This window comes from Natrix helvetica (genome assembly GCF_964273705.1).
Source record: "Natrix helvetica genome assembly, chromosome: Z".
Classification (NCBI taxonomy): domain Eukaryota; kingdom Metazoa; phylum Chordata; class Lepidosauria; order Squamata; family Natricidae; genus Natrix; species Natrix helvetica.
Genome location: NC_138554.1, coordinates 89284257 through 89308907, shown reverse-complemented (window position 1 = coordinate 89308907; position 24651 = coordinate 89284257). Strand labels below are relative to the sequence as shown.

The following is a 24651-nucleotide window of genomic DNA, read 5'->3' as shown; positions in this document are numbered from 1 at the left end:
AATGGCAGTCACTAGCGTTTTAGATTTTTAAAAGCCTTAATACCACATTAAAAATTAAAGTTAAGCCTGTACCAGGCAATATCAAAAAGCAGGTCTCCAGCAGTTAAATGGACACAGCCAACTTAACAACCAGAAGACATCAAACAGCAGGCTTCAGAAATACACCATGAAGCAGTGAAAAAAATATACAATAGGCAGGAGAAAGAGTTTTTAGTGAAACTTCTTTGGAAGTACCAACTTTGACATCTTAAAAGCAATCAGAAAGCTGAGGTGCTGCTAGTTTCCACAACATCAGCTGAAGAAGAAACTTCAGAGAGAGAGAAAAGATACTTTGAAAGAGTCCTATGAAGGCAAATATGAAGCAGAAAAGGAAATGTGAGAGAGATTATATGGTGGGTCCCATAGCCTTTAGGATGAGCATCAATCTATAAAAAGGTATTTGAAAGAGTGGAAGAAAGAGATATAAAGGATCGTCGGCGCCACATTTTAGCAAGTCCGCTGGGTTCGAGAAAGCGGAGGCAGAACGGGGAATGGGGAGTTAGTTTATATTCTTTCCCTTAACAGTGAAGACCGAGGGTTCTTTTCACCACCGTGCAAACTACCTTCTCTCCTTAGTACCTGCTTTGCCAACCTTGGATGAGGTTGGTGTATTTGCTCAAGGTCCCCTCCAGAACTGCCTCCGTTCTCCTACCAGCCGCCAGTCCCCCCGGGGCGCCGGCGCCGCAGACTCCTCCAGGACTGGCCGCAGCTGAACTGGGGCTGCTGCTGCTTCCTCCATCCGGCCTCGCGGCCAGCGGTGCAGCCACCGCTCCTGCTTGCCGGCCCGAGAGACCCCGACTGGTAGAAGTGGAAGGCGAGGAGCCCGCCGACGTGGGGCGACTGCTACTCCGGCTGCTACTGTTACTGCCTCCGCCGCTGCTGTTGGCAGCGGCCGCTGACACGTTGTCCCCGGCGCTTTGCACCGCTGTAATTGCCTTCTCCATGGAGTTCGCGGGAAGGCTTTGAGGCAGCCCCGGCCCTCGCTGTAGATTGTAGCTGCTGCCGGCAGGTTCGGAAATATCCGAGTCATTCGCTAAGAAAAAAGGAGAGGAAGGACTGGGCGATTCCCGCGGGCGCCACCCACTCAAGGGCTTTTTGCGCCCACAAAGCGGAGGCGGCGCCGGCGCTTTGTGTCCAGTGGCGTGGAGAAATCCGCCCCGCCCGCGATTCTCCCTCGAGGCCGCCCTCTTGCTCCAGCCCTAGTTGTGAATCTCTACTTGAGGCCCGCCAGGAAGGCCGACCGCGAGCGGTGCTACGAAATTTGGGAGGAGACAAGATACATTCGTGCCTCGTTCTTACTGCCAGCGCCGGCTGCCTCTGCTCCGACGCGTACGCTTTTTGGAAGACTAGCCCAAGGAGCGTTCAGCCGGAATAACTTTTGCATCAGAGTTCCGGAGTTGAAGGCGTGTGAACCAGCCACCGCGGTGAACGTTAGGCTGGTTGATTTTATAAGTTGCCTTAAGCCGAAGGCTATAAACCATGCTGAATGGGCAACTCCGCTTAATGCGACTTAGACTGCCCTTGAATGGCATTTGGCAGAAGAGGCCCTGGCAGAGACCCTGTCCGACCAGTGTATCCCACCTTCTGCCCCATCATGGGAGATGAATTATCAATGGTAGCAAATGCAACTTGTATATGCAGATTTTTAAAGCATGTTCCTTAGCAGATGGAATAGAAAGTAACCTTTTGATTATTTATGCCACATGATATAATTCAGCAGACTTTTCCAATCTGGGTCCATCTGAATTTATGATATGTAAATTGCATCATGGTTTGCTGTTGAAATGATAAACCTTATGATACTATGGAGGACCTTATTGTTGCATTTCAGGCTAAAACTTTAATCCTATCTTGATTTTTTAAAAAATAAAAAGTCCATTAGGCTAATTTTCCCCTTCAGGTTTTTAAACAAAGTTTTTCCATATCTGAAATTTTATAATTGTTGTTAAAAATAAATTTTATAATTGTTGTTAAAAATAAAAAGTCCATAAGGCTAATTTTCCCCTTCAGGTTTTTAAACAAAGTTTTTCCATATCTGAAATTTTATAATTGTTGAAATTTACTGAACCAATTTTCTAACTTCACATAAAACTCTAAACCATAACATGAACACTAAACTGAGTTAGACTTCTAAAAACACCATTCCATCCATAAAGTCCAAGTTTTAAAATAATCAAGCTTATTGTATGAATACAGCCAACAATATGGCTAATATTGGGGAACATCATTTATAGTAATAGAACAACCAAAACTTTAGTTTCACATTTGATGCTTTTATACCACAGCTGCTGTCTGCCTACCAACTCAGGATCATATGAGACATCTGTTTGGTTCAAAATACTTTGATAATTAAATTAGATGCACAGGAAACAGATGTAAAACTTTCCTTTTTCCAGTGTATTTATGCATTCATTGCTCACAGGAAGATCAATATTGAAATGGTGTTCTGGGGCAAAATAAATATGTGAGACAATGTTAGAGATGAAGCTTTCTTTCCAAGCCTCATAAATATGTAAATAGCAGGAATCCATTCCTACTTTTTATACAAATTGATTTATCTACTTTACATAACAGATTTAACCCAAACTAAATCCATGGGTCACATTATAAGTTGAATTATCTGAAGACTGTGACTGATTTGGAGTTACTTTGAAGTGCAAAAAAGTCAAATTATTAGAGTAATTTCGTTAGGCTAATGAATTGCTTCCCTTATCAAAATAATTTGGAACCTGGTATAAAGTGATACCCTATACTTCAGTAAAGAACCTTTTGAAAATTACTATTAATTTACAACAGCTTTAAAATTCTGAAGTATCCTAAGAAAACAATAGAGAAAAGAATGAAGAACAGAGCTGATATATTTTAAATTGCTTAGAATCCTAAGAAGCAAATGTTCTAATGCTAGTCTGAAACACAAGTGAAGATGTCAGCCTAAGGTACCATTACAGAGAAAGCTTACCTGTATTTCCACCAATCTAAGTGCCATTAACCTAAAAGCCGTAAGAGAGAAAATTCCAGCCTTTATGACAATAAAACACATTTAATGTAAATGACACAGTAAATTATATTAAATATTTTAACAATTGTTTAAAAGCGTGGCCATATCACACACAGCATTTCTACAGTGGTAGAAATGGAGCTGGGAAGAAGAGCTATCTGGTCATTTTGCCCTCTAAGGTCTAGCCCGGGCACCCATTTACTGAAGTTATCTTGCCAGACTGTCCCTCATATGCAGATTGAAATTGCTGGCTTGCTTGTTACATCAGACACTTGTTTTGCACTGTTTGTTGATCAGTGACATTGGAAAATGAAATTACCCAGAGCAGTGAAACATCCCTTAGGTTGCTGAGCATTTAGGTTCAGAGGCAGGAGAAGTTGTGAAGTTGCTAGAATCTTGGGAGGGAGGGGGGGAGATATGATTGGTTTCTTAGTGGCCCTACGGTCTGGTTGCCACTACTAAATGTCAGGTTGGTATTTAATAAAATTGTCCTTATCCATGAAGGAGGCGGCCGTTTTAGAATGTATGACCAAGGCCTGGGTGTGTTCAGAGTTATGAATATGACCCTGTTGTTAAAATGGGCTCTAAGGAGCAAGTTAATTTTGTGCTGCTGTACTTCATCATTGGATTAGCAGTTGAGTCTCCATACTGATAACTCTTGGGAATATTTAAATTGTACATGGGTAGCATAGAATCTTGGAGTAGCTCATTCATTGATGGACCCCTGGTAATCATTCAGCTGACCTACATCATTAAGCATCTGATACATACCAGGATTGCACACTTGATCTGGTTTTTGTTTCAGGGCAATTGCAGCATGATTTGGCAGTGGAGAATATTACCATCAGTTCTTTGCCATGGTATAATTTCTCTCATCACTTTTGGACTTGGTAGAGCTGCCGCATTCTGCAGGGAGGTAGAACTCTAGGGCAGTGGTTGGCAAGCCGCGGCTCGCGAGCCACATGCGGCTCTTTACACACTTTAATGTGGCTCTTCTGTGTGCCGGGCGCCCTCTCCCATCCCTCCTCTCGGGCACTTCAAAACAAGAGCCCCTTTCCCTTTTTTCTTTTCGTGATCGGCTAATTTGCTACTGCCCGCCCAGATCCCCGGTTAGAATTTGCTGGGAGGGGGCGGGGGGGAAGCTCCTTAGCCTCCGTTTCTTTTTCTGCCTCCTCGCTTCTTTGCTACTGCCCAAGCGGCGTGATCGGCTAATTTGCTACTGCCCGCCCGGCTCCCCGGTTAGATTTTTGCTGGGAGGGGGCGGGGGGGAAGCTCCTTAGCCTCTGTTTCTTTTTCTGCCTCCTCGCTTCTTTGCTACTGCCCAAGCGGTGTGATCGGCTAATTTGCTACTGCCCGCCCAGCTCCCCGGTTAGATTTTTGCTGGGAGGGGCGGGGGGGGGAAGCTCCTTGGCCTCCGTCTCTTTTTCTCCCTCCTCGCTTCTTGGGGCTCCACCAATGGGGGAGCAAGGCCCGCCCAGCGCCAGGCTTTGGGCTAACACAGAGGTCTGCAAAGTTGGCTGTTTTAAGACTGATGGACTTCAATTCTCAGAATTCTGGGAGTTGAAGTCCACCAGTCTTAAGAGCCAATTTTGCAGATCCCTGAGCTAATATGATTGATGCCCTTGGTGGACTTCAACTCTCAGAATTCTGGGAGTTGAAGTCCACAAGTCTTCAAGCTGTCAGGTTTGAAGACCCTGGGTTTTTTTTCTAAAGGGTTAGGGGTGCAAGGGTCTTGCAACTTGACAGCTTTAAGACTTGCATGCTTCAATGCCAGAGTTCCTGAGCCAACATGACTGGAGGAGGAATTCTGGGAGTTGAAGTCCACAAGTCTTAAAGCTGTCAGGTTTGAAGACCCCTTGGGGTTTTTTTCCTAAAGGGTTAGGGATGCAAGGATTTTGTAACTTGACAGCTTTAAGACTTGCGTGCTTCAAATGCCAGAGTTTATTGAAACTAAAAACAGTGTACCATCCTATGTATTTTCGGTTTTAAAAATGTGGCTCTCAAAATAAATTTCAATCATGGTTTTGGCGAGATTTGGCTCAGTTGAAAAAAAAGGTTGCCCACCACTGCCCTAGGGTACTGAGATACCTTGGTGTTTCCCTAAGGATCTAGTGAGCAGTTGAACCAAGATATTAGTTTGACCTGGAATGGGCATATTAAGAGGACCTTAAATTGAATTGTTTCTATATGGCTTTCACTTTGTGATAATCCTAGTTCTCTGATGGATTCCAAAAGATGAAACACCAGAATAATAAGTAGAGTGCCATTGGAGAAAGATGAAAAATGACCTCTCTAATCATAAATAAGAGCCCCCATTAGGATAAAAGTATAGGATAGAAGCAACAAAACATATTTTACACTCTTCACATAGTAAAATAGCCATCGAACAGCTTTGTTTAAGATAACTCATTTCAGTTTGGAAAGGGATAACTCACAGATCTTCTGATGAGCCACTCTTATCTAGTTATCAGACAAAGTTACGTGCATTACTTGGAGATGAACTCTAACTGGGAAAGTCTTTGCATAGTTCCATGGAATAGAATTGAACCTATGATTTCTAAGGAGGTTGACAAAATCCTAAAAATTCTGAAACCGATCACCTGTTTATTGGATTTATTAGATTCATCTCCTTTTGGCCCATGAGGGCCAAATAGGAAATGACGGTTGGTTGCATCTATGCAATAGAATCAGCTTTCCTAAGCAGTTGCTTCTCTTAAAGTCATTATTGAAGCCACTAGTCCTACACAACTTTAAACCAGTCACTAATCTTCTCTTTTTGTGATAAAGGTTGTTGAAAGGGTGGTCAAGAAAATTTGGAGGAAAAAGACTTTTCAGTTAGATTTCTGGGAGAAGAATGCATCGCTAACACTAATGACACTTACTGATGGTTTCTAGTAAGCTAGCATAAGTGGTGCAACCCTCCAGGCTCTCCTTGATCTCTCGGTAGCTTTTAGTGCTATAAATCATGGTATTTTTCTGAACTACTGTAGAAGGGAAACCTTCAAAGGTCACCATTCTTTCCTCATGTTTTGCCTATTGAGACTTTAATAGAGCAAAAGAGGTAAAGGACCAAACCTAGAGCTCTAACTGCAAAAGGAGGACACTGTTAGCACCTGAGCTTTGGTGGGTGTGTTGAGAAAAGATCTTTGTTGTGTAGAAGAGAAGAAGTTGCAGAGGATAATGTAGAACACATACCAAGATAAAGTGCAGTGCAGCAAGCAGTTGAAAGCAAAGAAGGTGCAGGCATAGAATTTAGCAAACCAACAATAGAGGAGCTGAAGGAGATAGAGTTTTTCAAAACAAGAGACATCATGGAGAAAAGATTTAAGGAGACTATGGAAAAAAGGCAAAATACTGTACGAGGGATGATGAGTAAAGATCAAGATGCCCAGGAAAGAGAGGAGTCAACAGACGAAATGAAGGAGGAAAAAGACAATGAGGAGATAAATAATAGTGATTGATGAATTAAACCAGGGGAAAAATATACTAAGAGAGTTGGAAGATATGTATGAAAGGCAGATAGAGGCCTGGGTAGAAATTTTAGAAACTAGGCAGTGGAAGAGGGCAGAGGGGGGAATAATACCTAGATTGAACATCCAAGAAGCAAACGTATACAGAGAGAAAGATTTAAGAGAGGAATTTGGGAGGCAATTTTTTTTTAAAGCATAGCAATTAAAGTATTGAAGCAAGCAAGAGAGGATGGATAGATGATTTTTTTACTGTTGTTTTGATTTCCCTTTCCTTTTCCCTCTCTATTTTAAAAGCTTAACAATTAAATTATTGAAGTGGACAAGAGATGATGGATGGATGATTTCTCTTTTGTTGTTCTGATTTGCTTTTCCTTCCCCCCCCCTCTTTTTTAGGCAGGTGACACGATTAGAAGTTGTATAGGAAAAAAAGAAAAAGTTGTTTAATAAATGGTGATATAATTAAAAGCTAGAATAAGTGACAGAAATAAGAGAAGGGGGAATATTAGTTATACATTTTTATATAACAAAATGAAAGTAATAACAAGAGAAAACATTGAATGATTGAACAATGATAGACTGCAAACCTAATATATATGTGTATTATTATTAGAAATATATAAGATGATTTAATGTAATAATTATGATTAACTTTATTAGTTTTGTTTGTATTAGAATGTATGACACCCAGATGCCACACTGTTAATGCATTGATTTGAGATATTTATTTTAAATTTTTTTTAAAAAAAACTTAAAATAAACAGAGAAGCTGAAAGAGGAAGTGCAGCCTAGAACCCACAATACTCCAGCAGAAGATATTAATAGCCTAGGGCCTGTCAGCAGCAGCTTCTTCTGCCTCTCTCTTCCAAATACAGGCTTTTTTTTTTTCAAAATCAGTGCTTCGGAAGCAGTTCAGAATGACATCCAGTAGTGCTGAAGCTGATGACACCAGAACACCAACCAGCAACAAAGCCAACCAACTCCAATGGTAGCTAATAGCTCAGAGAAGCCTTTCTGCATGTATAAGGAGAAAATAAGCATATTTGGACTTGGGGATTTAGATATATGTTACATGTAGCAATAGACATACAGAGTATTACTATATATAGTATGTAATATGGGTTTGATTTAAATTAGAAGTTAAAAAGTCAATTGTCGTAAAATTTGTTAAGCCTTTTGGTATGATTAAAAAAAAAACCTCTTAAAATGCAGAGAACACAACACTAGTTTTACAGGTTATCTATATCATTTCACAACCACCTACCTTGATTAAGGGGGTACTGTGTTTTAAGTGTCCCTACTATCTATGTGGGTAGCTCCTATCAGTGTGGGCAGGAGGAGAAAGTTCAAGGCTATCCTTTTTTTTATAAAAAAAATTTAAACAAACAAGCACAGACAAACATAAAACCATCTTCCAATTTTGTACAGTGTGTCGATTGGTTACAAACTTTTGTGTATCCTCACCATAGTCTTCACTTACAATTTATATAAAATCTCGTATTATCAATCTGATATACAGTATATGTATACAATTATATCATTGTTAAACATTTATTTGACTATAACCATTATTACTTCATTTTATGTGAGATAGTCTGAATTTTAAATAAATTTATATTATGGTATTTCATTACATCATCCTAAATCCATCCAGTAGTAATACATCTCTATAAAATTCTCTAGCATATTTCACTTCCATATTTTTTGTCTAACCATTGATAAGTCCCATATTTTATAAAATTGTTTATCATTGTTAATCATTTATTTGACTATAACTATTATTACTTCATTTTATGCAAAATATTCTACATTTAAATAAATTCAAATTAATTTTTATTATAGCAGTTCATTACATCATCCTGTATCCATCCAATAGTAGTACAATCTTTTATCTCTTGCCATTTGTGGTATTTGTATTCTAATTGCTTTTTTAGTAAATCTTATATGGACATCTCTTGGCAACTTGTATTTCATTGCATATCTTGTAAAGGCTTGAATCCCTTCATCTGTTCCTTCCATCATCTTCCCTGTGGTTATCACAATTGCTTCTGCCAGACTTTACTTATGCCAAATTGTCTCCCTTTTCTTCTTCTATATTCTGGAATCAGAGGTAAAATTCTAATCTGTCTATCTCCCATTCCAATATTCCACTCTTGTCTTTTTCAATCACGCTCAATCTGCTGTCAATATCTCTAATTTTCTTATCTCTTTGTTCATCTTTTTCTTCAATTTTTTGAAATCTGTCCTCATATTTCATCATCGTTTGGTGGATATTCTCAACTTTTTCATCTGTTTTTTTCTGTTCTTTGTTCAATTTTCTCTGTTCTCTTTTCAATGTTCTGTTCTTACTTGTATTTTTTGAATTTCTTGCCTAATCATCTGCAATGTCACTTCCTTTTCTTTTTCCTGCTGCAACATCATCTGTATTGATCTTTTCCTTCAGATAATAAACACTGCCACTATATAGAATCCAAGGCTCTTTTCCAAACAAAGTTAACAGTTCTCTTTTCAAGTTCACTGCAATCTTCTTTCTTACAACTCCATGCTTTTCACTCCAGTCCAACTACTGATAGTACCTAGAGGAACACCTGAATAAACAATCCATGCTCATCCCACTATCATTTTCAATAAACAAGCTCAGAGACCTTGAAATGTAACACCAGTTCTTACTTTGCACAAGATTATCAAATGCTCAAAGAAAAGAAAAACAATATTTCCAAGCCTCCAAACCTCTTAAGTGGCAGTGTTACTTCTTTTCATCTACTTTCACATCCCTCTTTATATTCCGGGGGGGGGGGTTTATTTTAAAGAAAATACTATAAGACATTGAAAAAAGAAAAAAAAGTCTTAAAAAAATAAAAATAAAATCAGTCCAATTTAAAAAATAAGCATTTGTAGAAATTCCAGCAGTAAAAGGATTAAAGAAAAATAACACACTAAGTTTGACTCAGGCTTAATTTTGCCACTTGACCTCTTCTGTCTTCAATTTTAACTTTACTTTTAATCTTTTGGGGTGTTCTCTCATCTAATAATAAAAACTATCTCACCAATTCGACACACTTTCTCTGCAGCTTGCCTTCCATTTCTGGAGCTCTCCCAACTTTCAGCAACTTTAATGGCTGCTTCTCTGTTGCCGGAAAAAAAGGGCTTCTCCTGGATCTACCAGGGACTTTGCAATGTCCCTGGGATCGGCAGGATGTGCCCTTCTCTATCACCGTATCTACAGGACAATTTAGGTCCAAAAGGACCGTCTAGCGACAGATGTTGACAGCGATCTTGGAGCTTCAAGATCATACTTCGTACCATCGCGACATCAGCCCCGCCTCAGTTCAAGGCTATCCTGTATGAGATATTCCAAAGTTTGACATTTTTGGGTAAAGTCATCAATCAACTCAAAGCATGCTGATGATTCCCACCTGTGTATTTGAACTAGGCTGACCAAGTGATGCTATCAAGATCTTGTCCCAGGGTCTGGAGACTGTGAGGGTTTGGATAAGGAGAAAAAAACCTCACATTCAACACTTGTAAGATGGATTGGCTATCCATGTTTGAGCCACCCAATTCCAGAGATTTTCGATTTTAGGGCTGAATGCACTACTCCATTTGAGATTGATGTGAATTTGGGAGGTTTTATTAATTTATTTATAAAATTTATTGGGTAACACTGGATGGCTCACAGTCATAAAGTTTGTATTCATATATACAATTAAAACATAAATAATTAAAATCAAACATTAAAACCTAAGGACACATAGGGAGGAGAGAGGTGGAGAATGGCAGAGGTGGGATCTGTTGTTACTCAACCAACCATCTCTACTGTGCTGTTCCTCTAGACTTGTGGCTCTTACTTGAAGAGTAAGGGGCAGTACACTGTCACCTCTGTTGCTTGTGTTAACATTAGAAGTCTTAAATAGAAATATTAGAGAAGAAAAAGATGTAAAAGGAATGAAAATTAAAAAGGAAGAATATAAACAGCAAGCATTCGCAGATGATCTGGTGTTCATTCTGTTACCGTGAAAGACAGAAATCTGTAGAATGTCGACATTCACCGGTGAATGTCGACATTCACATAGTCGCTTGGTGTATGTCCGAAATATTTGCTAAATACCCTTATTTATGACTTACACTAAATACCTAACCCTAACCCTAACCCTAACCCTACGTATTTGGTATGTGTTGACATTCACCGGTGAAAGTCGACATTCACCAATTTCTGTCTTTCACTGTAACAATTCTATAGGATCCATTAGAAACAGCACTTAAATTGATAGAAAAGATAGAGGAATATGGAAAAGTAGCAGGTCTGAAAATAAAGATAAAATGAAGATTTTCACAAAGAATATGTTAGTAAGACAAAAGGAAGAATTGACAGAAGCTTTGAAGATACAGGTCATGAATAAGGTTAAGTATTTGGGGATATATATAAGAGCAAGATGCAGTACACTTAAAGAGAATAATTATTATAAACTCAAACAACAGATAGTGACAGACCTGGTAAAATGGGAAAATTTACAACTATCACTAATAGGGAGAATATCAACAATTAAGATGAATATATCTAGGATTTTATATTTGTTTCAGACAATTCCAATTAGACTAGGGAAAGATTTTGAAGATCTAAATAAAATAATGCTGAGGTATATTTGGCAGGGAAAGAAAGCGAGAATAAAATTAAAACTGTTGCAAGATGCTAGAATAAGAGGAGGATTTGGTCTGCCTAACTGGGAGTTATACTATAATGCAACAAGTTTGTTGTGGGTTAAGGAATGGATAACACTAAGAAATTCCAGATTATTGACATTAGAAGGACATGATTTGTTGTTGGGATGGCACACTTTCTTATGGTACAAGGGAATTAAAACGCAGGGGTATTTCAGAAGACACTATATACATGAGCCTTTGTTATTAAACTAGGAGAAGATTAAAAGGCATCATTTAAAAATTCCAGTATGGTTATCAAATATTGAAGCATTTTCATATCTAATAACATATAAAAAGGAACAAACAGATATGGTGAATATTAATTGCAAAGGGTGAACTTAAATGTATGCAAGAACTGGAAAAACAAGGTATAAGGATGAATTGGTTTTCATATGTGCAAATACATTCTAGATATGATAAAGATCTTAAAATAGAAGGCCTTTAGGACAAATTGACTGATTTAGGTAACAGTTTGACAGGTATTGATGAAAAGGTGATTAAAAATCTATACGAATATTTCTTAGAGGTTAAATTAGAAGAAGAACAAGTTAAAGAAACAATGATTGCTTGGAGGGAAAATTTTGGATATGGGCTTGATCTAGAGAAAAATCGTGGTCTCAAAATTATAAAATGACACTATCAACAGCATATAAAGAAAATTTGTATAAAATGTTTTACAGGTGGCACTTACCCCCGACAAGAATAGCAAGAATGTTTAAGAATAAATCCAAAAAATGTTGGAAATGTCATCAGACATTGGGTTCATATTACCATATGTGGTGGATGTGCGCAGAAGTTAAAAAATACTGGACTAAAATCCACACATGGTTGGAAAAAATGACAGAAAAACATATAGATTTTAAACCAGAGCTATTTTTATTGGGGATGTTACTGGAAACATACAGTAGAGAATTGAAATATTTGATTGTAAATGTGTTGACAGCGGCTAGAATTGTATTTGCTAAAAATTGGAAAAATGAGAAAATACCAACGCAGGAGGAAGTTATTCAGAAAATAATGGAATATGCCGAAATGAGCAAATTGACATTGAAATTAGAGAACAAGAAGATAAACAATTTTATAAGATATGGGATTTATTTTATCAATGGTTAGACAAAAAATATGGAAATGAAATATGATAGAGAATTTTACAATACAAGGATAATGGAATGATACAGAATATAATACAAAGATGTACTACTACTGGATGGATTTAGGAGGATGTAATGAATTGTTGTAATATAAATGAATTCAAAATTTAGACTATGTTGTATAAAATGAAGGAAGAATGGTTATAGTCAAATAAATGATCAATGATAACAATGTATACACATATATTATATTGATAATATGAGATTTTATATAAATTGTAAGTGAGGATTATGGAGAGGATGCACAAAAGTTTTGTAACCAATCAACACACTGGATGTAACTGGAAGATGTTTTTATGTTTTGTTTGTGTATGTTTGTTTTTAAAATAAAAACTCTTTATTAAAAAAAAGAGTAAGGGGCAGTTGTGGCTGTAAAATCAGAACCATCTTGTGTGCCATTGCTCCTGTTCCTGGACAAATAACTCATGCTCTGGTCATATTGTATATAAACTGTTGCAACATGCTTTATATAGGACTGCTCCTGAACTAGCTCAGAAGATAGTAGTAGGGACAGTAATGAGCCTGCATGGGATGCATATGCAATATCACTGCTTCATGACCTCTGTTGGGTGCTAGGTGTTTTTACTGTTTGCAAAGCCCTTCATAACATAGCTCTGAGAGATTGTCTGTCTCCACAATGTCTGTACATTCCATGCAATTGAGCAGAGTTGGGATGCTCTTAAACAATGTCATATAATGGGATCTAGAAAGAGAGCCTTTTGTGTCATAGTAGCTATCCTCTAGAATAATAACCCCTCAGAGATCCTTCCTGGTTTCATGCAAAAGGTATTTTAAAATATGGTTTTATCACAGGCCTTGGCAAGAGTCTTACAGGATTGTATATATTGGTTAGGATCCTTTTTTTCCCTCTTTTTATTGTTCTGTGCTAACTTTTTAAGTATGGTGTGACAGCAATAGAAGGCAGATTTACATCACATTTGATAAGCAAATGTTTAAAAAATGAATATCTTTATATTATTAGCATGGGTGGATATGATTACACTGCTGTAATGATGTTGCCGACAGGTTGATTCAAAACATTAGTATTTCTGCTTGTGATACATTTTTCTTAATGCTATATTGCACTTAATGGATTAATTTATAAATATATTAATTGAAGGAGTGAAAGAAGCTTGAGCCCATTGGATCAAATAAGGATTATTAGTAGGTCTGTGCAAATCAGCCCTAATTTTATTTTGATCAAAGATCTGAAATTCAAAGAAAACATGATGCCACTTTGCAGTTAAAAGACTAAGTCCAATTGATTTGATCTGAGATTCAATTTTTTTAAAGTCTAGAGGCAATCAAGGAAGAATATTAATACAGTGCAGATTCAAATTGCTTCCATTTTTAATAGAAGAGATTAAATTTGCAACAATTATAGAATATTTTGAGTTTATTAATACAATTAATACTACCAAGTTTCAGAGGCAATTCCTTAAAGATTTTATCACAATAAGTTGTTGAAATATTTCCTTTGCATCTCTTTTGAGACAGAGATAGAAGAGATTAGGAAAGAACAACACAGCAACCTCTAATTTGTCTAGCAAAAAGTCTCTTTCCATCCTTGGATTTGCAAATATATTGCTGCTTGTAGTGCCAGTGGCTATCCTGTCTAGATTGCCTCTGTTTTGGCTCAGTGCTGAATATGATTATGGATACACAGCAGTGGTGAGTTCCTACCAGTCTGCACCGGTACGCCCGTACCAGTAGTGGAAATTGGGCGTCTGTTTTCATACCGGTGGAAGCGGAGGCTTCTATACCAGTACGGTCCCTCCTCTGGCCTGCCCCCGCTCGCTCCCACCACCCACCCAGTTGCTGCTCCCTCTTGCCCCACCCGTTGGTCACTGCTTGCTCACTCTCTCACCCTGCCCGTCCGCATCATGCTTGCCCCACCTGTCTACCCGCCCGCCGCTCTCTGATTTGCTGGTTAGCCAATCGCCCCGCCTCTGAGAGCCCTATATATATTGCGGACAGCCCACTTACTTCTTTTCCTGGCTTGGCTCTCGCGTTGTCCGTTGCTGACTTGATCCTCGCATGACCGCCAAGCCATTCTCAGCCAGTCACATGACCACCAACCTACACCCAAAATAGGCCACACCAACAGAATAGGTGGTAAAAAATTTTGAAATCCACCACTGATACACAGTTTGTGATGGGCAAAATGATTGGTTAGGTTTTCCATCTTTGCTCTCCTACTACTTCTGTACATAACCAGCAATTTGGAAAAGCGACCACCAATTATGATACGGCAACAAGCATGGAGTTGCAGGACATCATTGATCATCTATTGGCTCCTACAACACATTCTATCATAATCAAAGCTAAAAAATTTTTTAAAAAATACTTGTTAGGATCACATTTTCTTTCATTTTCTTTATGTATATAGAGAACAGACAGCCAGTTCTTCTATGGTCTGTCCAAGGGATAATTTTAGGGAGGAGATATTAGTCATTCCATAGTTCGGCTTGCATTAGGATCATATCTGACCAGTCTTCCCTTCTGCAATTTTGACAGACAATTGACATAACAGTGCTTGTCCAACCCTTTAGGAAATGATAGCAAAGCAGTTGTAGATGAGGCTGGCAGAGGATTGAAGAAGGCGGCACAAGTACTGGAAGGCCAATAACTGCTTCTCCAACCACTTCTCAACCATTACTAGTAACTAGGCTTCATTTCCAGTATTAATGCAATATAATTTTATATTGCATCTATTAAAGCTAAGGACAACTTATGCCTGACTCATTCATAAGTGGAGATAAGATGAAAGTAATATAATGGGGATATTGGAGAAAATTGCTAGGACATGTTTTTGCTGTGGTTAGGAGCAAGTGAAGATATAGTCTACTGTAAACTATGTGGAACAAATACATAACTTATATTACTCAGGTAGGAGTTTTCAGAAATTGACTATAAAGAACCATTTATTTTTCCAGTTGCTTTTTTTGGAAAACCTATACTGACCTGTCCTTTTGGCTTGCTGCTTCCAATTATTGGATTTTCTGAGACAGTAAGCTTTGTCCCTATTGGGACGGTATCTCCACCCATCCATTACTAGCAGGATGCAGTTATGTCAAGATTGTGGCTTGCTGTCAATGCTTGTATGTTGTTTAGACAGCAAAGGCAGCAGAATAGGCTGCTGTATGAAATACAGTGCCACAGAAATAGGCAAATATAAGAGAGTGGCACAAAAAGCATAGCATTTGGAGCTTTACTGATTCCTATTTTCAAAACCAAACATATAAGATAAATGCATTAAATGTTAATTGTTTATTTGTTCATTCATTCATTGGGTCATAAGGTCCCAATTGTACAGAATTTATAAATAAGATTTGACTCAGGAGCATGTATCAGATTAGTTAGCTAAGCTAAACTCCCAGCAATATTAAGAGGATCAAAGGGAAAATGTAATATTCTGTTAGCAGAAAAGAAATCAAAATTAAGATTTGGAGCTCTATTAAGGAAGTTGAGAAAGTGACTGAAAGAAACATGATTGGCATTTATTAATGAGATGATAAACCTTATTGACTACTTACTTAATCTGTGTCATACAACTCACCATAACACTCTGTTTCCCCTCTCAAGTATTCTTCTACTAGTGGGAAATGAAATTGCAATACTATTGTCTGTAACAACCTCCGAAGCAGCAGAAAAATCTTGAATCTATAATGCTATTAAGTCTTTTAAGCACTTCACAGCCATATTATTTAATTATATCGAGCATAGATCTCTATTTCATCAAGCAACTAGATGGGGGTGAAAAACACAATACTGTTTACCTGTTAGCAAAAGATGTGGGAAGAGAGGGCAATGTGTTTGGATATAAGAGTTTATAAAGTTGGAAAATCAACGTTAACTATCAAAGACTCTTAACTAGTGATAAACACTTTAATCCTGTTGTTTACAATACAGATTTCTGTTCCACCTACATTCGTTTTGTTTCTAAGAAGATTCAGTAAATATTAGGAGTTTGACATTTATTTGAACTATTTTTAATCTTATATTTCATAGTACACTTCAATCTATTCCAGAGATTTACAGTTAAATGAAAGAAATCTCCAAGCACTGCAGAAAGATGTCAGGAGCACCGAACTGATTTACAGATGAGAAATCTTCAACGGGCATATCTACTGAAAGGATCAAAACCAAGTACAAAAAGTAATCCCATTTTAATTACAAAATTCTGAAGAAAAATGACTGATTCATTGAATGAGTTCCTGACATTTCTTGATAGACCTGGAAAATATCTCTATTTAAGCTGTGAACACAGCCATCCAGGACCCTACAGCTTCCAGGCATTGTGAGGACAGAGATAGCATCACTCAAGTTATCAAGTGTAGAGATGTAGAGCTGAATAACATCAGCAAATTGATGATACCCATGGTGACCCATGGTGATGGTTGATCTCACCCAATGGCTTCATGTAGATGTTAAATGGGAGAGGAGAGAATACAGAGCCCTATAGAACACAGCAGTGAGGTATCGGGGATCTCTCACTCCGTATCAACACCAATTGAGACCAATCTTGTAAAAAGGAGCTGAATTGGCACAAAACTCTTTTGCCCAGCCCAATTCTAGTAGCCAGCCCAAAAGGATATAATGGTTAATGGTATCAAATGCTACTAAGGTCAAGGAGAGCAAAGAGTTGCACTACTCTATTTTGCTCTCGCCAGAGATCTTTCATGAGTGCGATCAAAATTCAATCTCATCGCTTGACCTGAATCCTGACTGAAACAGATCCAGGAAATCCATTTCATCCACAATTCGCTAGGCTGCCAAATGCTATTCCAATCTATCTATTCCACAGCCTTCCCCAAAAAAGGAAGATGAGACTGGACAAAAGTTATCCAGGCAACTGGGGTTGAGTGATAAGTTTTTTAAGGGGAGAACAAACCAGGCTTCCTTAAAAGCTCCCCCTCCCTTTGCAGTGAGGAATTTAAGGGTCTAGTTGACAGGTTCAGACTGTTCTCAAATTACTGGGCAAGCCATCTCCCTAGGCATCTCATTCCAAAGGTTCTAACTGGGAACATATCCAAGCAATTTTAACAGACAGGTATGCAACAAATTCTTCCACACAGCAATAAGAGCAGAGAAATAATGTTTCACTACTTTTACCACCACAAGCGAGGCCTTAATAGTGATTCTAAGAATGTTCATCCAGTGTCATTTTCCGTTTTCCTCCAGCAGCATTTTAGGCATCTCTTAACCCATTTCAGAACCCTCAGTTTCTCTGTGAAACACAAAAGTGAAGGTTTGTGAGAGGTCGCATAGGTGCAATTCTGTCCAGAGCTTCAGTGGCATTTTGATTCCAGGCCATTACTAAGGCTTCAGCAAGACTATGCAGCAAAACCTTCAGGATATCCCCAGTTCTTTCTAGAACCCATTTGGGTCCATCAGTCTCTGAGATGGACCATTCTAATAGATCCAGTTTCCTTGTGAAGGAAGTGGTGTAAGAAAATCTCAGAAATATCAGGTTATAGCACAATGCAGGTTTTGCCCTTTATTTGTTAAAACCAGATATACTAGTTTGTGATTTAGGAACATACTAAATAGATTACTCAGCTTTTGAGACCCATTTTTATGTTTAAAAACTCCTGTTAAAGAGCTCTGCTAGTATGCAGATTCTGGAAATTGTCCAAAATACTAACTGATGCAAATAGTCTTTTTTTATGAAAGAATAAAAATATAAGAGTAAAGAATGGCTCGAAGTCAGGGGTGTCAAACTGCTGGCCTGCTGGCCAGGGGTGTCAAACTGACCGCCTGCGGGTCATGTCCACCCCAGCTCTGTGAAGGAAAAAAATACTGCAATGTCACATGACATCAACATGATGCGGCGAGTTTGACACCCATGCTCTAGATAGAATGCTGCAATAAAGTACATAAATAGCCGTTCCAAATTTCTTAGATGCTATTTTTGTATTCCTCAAGTATAATTCTTTTAAGTTCAGTGAGGACAAGTTAAATAAAAATCTACTGGGAATTGATGAGTTGGCAAGCATATTCATATGATGCAGTGTACCAAGATACTTCCTTAGGGTGTAATTTCCTGAGCATAATTGTATTCTTGCTTATGTTGCTAATTAAAACAATGATCCAAGAATTTGTTAAATAAAGATAGAAAAGATGGGAGCATTTTCCATTACTTTTGTGTGTGTGATGCAATGTATTACCCAAATGAGGCAATCCAAATGTATTGGATTTCATTCCCAAAATTCCCACTCTGAATGTCCCTTATTGGCTGGGAAAGTTAAAATCTAGCACATCTGGAGGACATCAAGTTATAAAAGCGTGTTTGTTTAGTGAGCAATAAAAATGTCTGTGTTTAATCAAAATAATAATAATTGAAGTAAGAAAATACTGATAGAATGGCTAAAGCATCATACCTCAATATAGGGCAGAAAATTGTATTCCCCTGAGACGTTTGCACATTTCTATATCCATATGAGAAACCTTCCTCCAAACATTACTTCTGCCAAGGAGATCCTTATCTGTCACACAATTTTTGCATAAATTACAAAAGATACCCTAAAGACTGACTAATATTTTTTTTAATTCCTGGGGAATGTTTTAGGAATTTATCCTTGAAGTAAAAAATGGCAAAGAATATCTGCCCTTTCTTTCCCCATCCCTTTTGGGATATAAATGAATCTCCAAATATATTTTTTAACGGAAAGAAAAAATGTTTAAAATGTTTTATTTTTAAGTAGTTAAATAAAACATTCATTTGTTTATTTGTTTCTTCAATTTCTGTATCTGCCTATAAAAATACAAACAAATATAGGCCCAATTCAAGATGATACTGATATTTTCCTAATTTAGACACAAAGTGTTTCCAAGTTCCATAAAACATATCCACACAGAACTTCTACAAGGAATAAAATATTAGGTTTATACACAAAAAAAACAAAAACAAAATAATCTTATGCTAATTTTTATGCTATTTTTAACCCATTCTTTAAAAGTTACGGTACCAGTTTTCTTAAAAATGATACCCACTGACTCGGTAATTCCTATACTTCTTCCTGTGTTATAAAATTAACTTCCACAACTTTTGAAAATATAAAATAAACCCTACTTCTCTTCTCAGCCTTGATTTCCAACTTCTTTGTTTTAGCATAGACCATTCAAGTGTTTATTGGAAGTCTTATATTGATGGTTGATGGCAAATGTGAGGTAGCGGTTTCTTAGCTATTCTTTCCTATAAAACACAAACACATTATTGATGTAATGGTAACTAACAGGATATACATTTAAATAAATCCTATGCAAATTATCTTTTATTCTCTCACTGTAGAAAAATGAGACAGAAACATATAGAAAAAGTTAACTGCATTCATTCTTAAGTCATTTAGATTTTTTGAACACTCATATATAAATCTTAAAGCATATTTCAAAATTCAAAAAAAATGTATATATAAACCATAAAATAAAACCTCCATAGAATTCTGCACTGCTATGCTGGCTTCCAGTTTGTTTCAGGTATATTTCAAGGCTGATCATCCTCTTTGAAACCCTATATCCATAATGGTGAACCTATGGCACGCGTGCCACAGTGACACGCGGAGTCCTCTGCAGGCATGCGAGCCGTCACCCAGCTCAGCTCCACCGCGCATGCACACGGGCCTCCCGCTGGCCAGCTGATTTTCGGGTCTCTGCCATGCATGCAGGAGCCACGCACACATGAGGTGGGGCGGGGGGCACGTGCATGCATGGGGGCAGGTCCCAGGAGTCTGCAGGAAGGTCTGCTAGGCCCAAAATGGGGTGTGGTTTGGTTGCATGTGCAGGGGGGGTGTCAGGCACATGTGCAGGGGGAAGGGCACGTGGGTGTGTGTAGGTGTGGACACATGATGACAAAAAGGTTAGCCATCACTGCCCTATATGACAAAAGGCCATACTATATGCAAGACTATCTTTCCCTAAGGACATCTATGTATCCTACCAGGTCAGATAAAAGAGGTGTACTCATAGTCCCTAAATATTGCTATCATGGGAAGTAGGAAGCATACTTTTCCAGTGCTTCATGGAAGCTCTTCATTTGGCAGGCTTCTACCCTATAAATCTTTGAAGACCTGGCTTTTCCCTCAAGCACAGGAATAAGATTAAGTGACATCAGAAGTTTCAGAACACACGCCTGTAGATCCCCTCACCTTTTGGGGAAAATGTTTATGATGGCCATGTGGGATGTTTCACTTTAATGTCTAATGTTAAATAGCCATGGGAATATATGTTTATTCGGCTCTCAGGGCAGTTGATAAAGGAAACATCGTCACACACGTGTATTGGCTAAAATCTGCATTCTAAGTAATGGGAGGGGTCTCTATTGCTTTAATTCTACTTGCATTGCCTAAGGGGATTCAGATGTTGCTTTGAATTCAATGGCTGCCATTCTGCTTAATAAAAGGTTCCTTTTGAAATACTCAGTTTCAAGAGTCTTCACTTTCTTAAGTTAGGAGAGGAGCCCTTACAAGGAGCCACCTAGATTTATACAATGAGACAAATTATATATATAATCTATATATATCCACTTTATTACAGTGCAGAATATATATTCTCTTATTTTGAAGATGCTGGGAAGGTTGCAGTGATTTAATCCTGTAAATCCCTTGGGCGGCACAAAAAATAATTTAGGTAGTTCTCAATTTAAAACTAGTCACTTAATAACTGGTGGAAGCTATGATTTCTCCCTCCCCAAATGATATTTTAGATTCAGTTCTGAAATTCCAATAGCCAGCCTACCCCACTCCCCCGAATCACATGGCTGCATTTTTGGTGTTCAGCAATGGTCTGCAATTATGGCCATTTGCAATGTCCCATGGTCACATGACCACAATTTATAAAGTTTTCGCTGAAAACCAGCACTTACTTCCAGTTTGAGGCAAAAACATCTCATTTGTTTAACAAGCACTGTTAAAAGGCTTGTAAAATTGGGTTGGTCACATGATAATCTACTTTACGGCTGTCATGACTTACAACCATAAAAGGAAGGTTACATTATGGTCATAAATCGAGGACTACCTGTACAAATACATTTCACATTGATCCGGTGGACTAAATGTATAGATTACATTAGTGAAGGTTGCTTGGCCATGCTGATGTCAGCTGTTCAGCAACAGTATCAAGTCAAAGTGGCCCCTGTCTAAGTTGCTCAGCAAGGGAAGAGCCTGTTCTGGAGCAGCAATAGCCACACTCAGCTGGGCTGCAAAGTTGTGCCAGGGATAAGCTGTTCAGCAGTGGTATCAGGGCAATGCTATCACCTTAGGAAATGCAACCAGGCTGAGTCTGGGGTGGCCAAGAGTAGTGGCAACAGCAGCGGACACACTTAGCTCAGCTGCTTGGCAGTGCTGAAGGTCAGCTATTCGGCTGCAGCATCAAGCTGAAGCCACACCCCTGATGTTCAATGGCAATATCAAGCCAAAGCTGGCTCCCCAGAAAACCTAGGGAAACTAGGGACAGAAGGGAAACTAAACCTGGAGCAAGGGCTTGATTGTGGAAGCAAGGCGAGACTATGATGACAACAGTGAGAATTGGGCTGTGTATCTGAGTTGAAGCTAGTATTGAGTCTAGATCTAAGGCAATGGAGTTTTAGACTGGCTGGCGTGGCAAAACACATGGAGTCAAGACCTGTGGTTGAGCACAAGGCCAATGGCTATAAGGGTTGCATGCTGCAACTTTCCACTCAGAGTAAGAATTGGGTAGAAGGCAGTGGTGGGTTTCAAATTATTTTACTACCGGTTCTGTGGCTTGTTTTGTGGGCATGGCTTGGTGGTCATATGACTGGGTGGGCTTGGTCAACTCAATGTCACTCACATCAAAGGGAGCCTCACCTGGGCCCTCCCATCACAGCCATTCCTTGTCACACCAAGTATCAACATATCTATAGTTGTAAAAATGTTGTTCACCTTTTTTCAACTTTATTATCTACATATTATAGATGTATTGTCATGGACCACTGAAAGGAGGAAATGGCTCACATGCTTTGCCCAAAAGTATGATACGCAACAGGTTTTTAAGGGGTTGCCACAAAGAAGGGAGGGTAATGTATTTTCCAAAGCAGCAGAAGGCAGAACAAGAAACTGAACAAAGAGAGAAGCAACCTAAAATTAAGGAGGAATTTCCTGACACTAAGAGCAATTAACCAGTGGAACTGCTTGTCTCCAGAAGTTCTGGGTGCTCCAACACTGGAGGTGTTCAAGAAGAGACTGGACAGCCTCTTCCCCCCTCCCTCCCTCCCCCCCTCTTTCTAACACACACAGAGACAGAAGTTGAATTGGATATCACACCTCCTTTCCTCCCTCCCTCCCTCCCTCCCTCCCTCCCTCTTCCTCTCTCTCTCTCTCTCAAACACACACACACACACACAAACACACACAGAGAGAGAAATTGGACTGGATATCTCTCCCACCCTTCTTTCCTCCCTCCTTCCATCTCTCTCTCTCTCTCTCTCTCAAACACACACACACACACACACACTCGTGCACAGAAGTTGGATTGGATATCTCTCTCTTACCCCCTTCCCACCACCCCTCCCTCCCTCCCTCTCTCTCTCTCTCTCTCTCTCACACACACACACACACACACACACACGTTGGATTGGATATCTCTCCCAATGGCTTGAAAGCAGCTCCTCTGCCACCCCCTCATTCTCTGCTGCCTTCCCCACACACCTTCCCCATTGCAAATGCAGCGTGCTATTCGGATGGGAAATGCCATAAAACCCACGCACTCACCTCCTGCTGGCAGGCTGGGGTGAGAGGAGAGGCAGAGGAGCCAGAGGGGAGCCGATCGGAGCCCTCCAAAAGAAGGGGGCTGAGGGAAAGTGTGTGTGCTACAGCATGCCTCTTTGCCTGGCTTCCCTCTTCCTGTGATCTCCTCAGTGCTCGCTCTTGCTCCCACTCCCCAGTCTAACTTGATTGCAGGCGGAACCACATTGCTTTTTGCAAGCCTACAATCTGTGAAGCTGGGAGTCGGTGAGGGCTGGCTTTTTGCATAGCTTTAGCCAGCTGTCGGGGAAAGGGGAATGACTTCCTCCCCAGGCCCCTGTCACTTGAAGTGTTATCAAATGGACAGTAACAAATGTCAATAAGTAAGACAAAAAATCTGAATGATGAATATGGCAGTACCTGGAGACAGCAAAAGAAAAGAGAAAAAAACTAGAGAAGATAACAAACTACAGAGGTCTGCAAATAGAAACAGAATGACTGGCAAAAGAAAGCAAATAGGCACCTTGGGTGCAATCGCAAAACAACTGGAGCACTACTTGAATACTATTGGTATTGACAAAATGACCATTGGACAATTCCAAAAGGCAGTTTTACTTGGAACAACTTGTGGTAATTTAATTGCTGCCACTAAATTCCATATGGAAATATCTGTAATCACTAGGGGTGGAGTATAATTCACAGTAATATCTTTCGTATCTTAGCATATGGCATACCATTTTACTAGTTGATAAACATATAGGCTGTAGAATGTGTTGTACCAAAGGGGAAAAATACTGCATATAAAGTTTAAAACAAACTTTAAATGGCCACTTTAAAAAAAAACCTATCTCAGTTAGAGGTGATCATAATAAAAGGCGGTATTTCTAACCTGTACTTTCCTGTTCTTCAAAGATAAATAATTCCAACTAATATTTCTTGCTCTTCTCGGAAAATGCTCCATTAAGTCTTCAATGATCCATGTATCACATAATTCAGGGCCCTTGTGTTTTTCAAGAAGTGAAGCAGCCTTACACTGTGTTCTCAATTGAATTACAGATCTGATTTTTTTTGTAATGGCATTATGCAGAAGGATGGCGGAATCAATAGACCTAGAATTCTTTTTCTTATATAATTAGCAATCATTCTCAAAAACAGAAAATAAACTGTCATTCCAAAATATCATTGGACCTAATCATTTATTGCTTGATCTTCAAGAACTCTAGACAAAAAATATTTTTCTGTCATCGCTTCATTCTATGTTCCCTTTTTTGATTACAAAAACCTCCATATGTATGGCAAGCTTTTGCCCACTTAATCATGGTTACTGAAAGAAACAATCAGCTGAGTACACATTGCTAAACCATAAATAATGGTTATATTCTACAATGTCTGGGGTCATTCAATGTGCTAGATAAAATTATTACAACGGCAACTATATCTGCACAAAATATAAAACTTTGGTTAATTAATTACAATGGCTGGATGCACAGGAAGCTAAGTTTAACTACCACATTTTGTAATCAGAATCTATGAACTGAGTCAATGGCACTTTTTTTCCTACACACACATCCTCCTCCAAACCCTAAACTATATAA

At 38.8% G+C, this 24651-nt stretch overlaps 1 protein-coding gene across 1 annotated transcript in view; it reads right to left on the bottom strand.

Moving 5' to 3' along the window:
• The window catches only part of OSBPL10 (oxysterol binding protein like 10), an 86369-nt gene extending 84526 nt beyond the window's left edge, over positions 1–1843 (bottom strand). The window contains exons 1-2 of the mRNA XM_081932314.1: positions 1339–1843; positions 619–1072 (exon numbers count right to left, since the gene is read on the bottom strand). Of these exons, the coding sequence (XP_081788440.1) occupies positions 619–1072; positions 1339–1423 (539 nt within the window). The 5' untranslated portion in view covers positions 1424–1843. The remainder of the gene's footprint in view (positions 1–618; positions 1073–1338) is intronic.
• Between the last annotated feature and the right edge of the window lie 22808 nt (positions 1844–24651).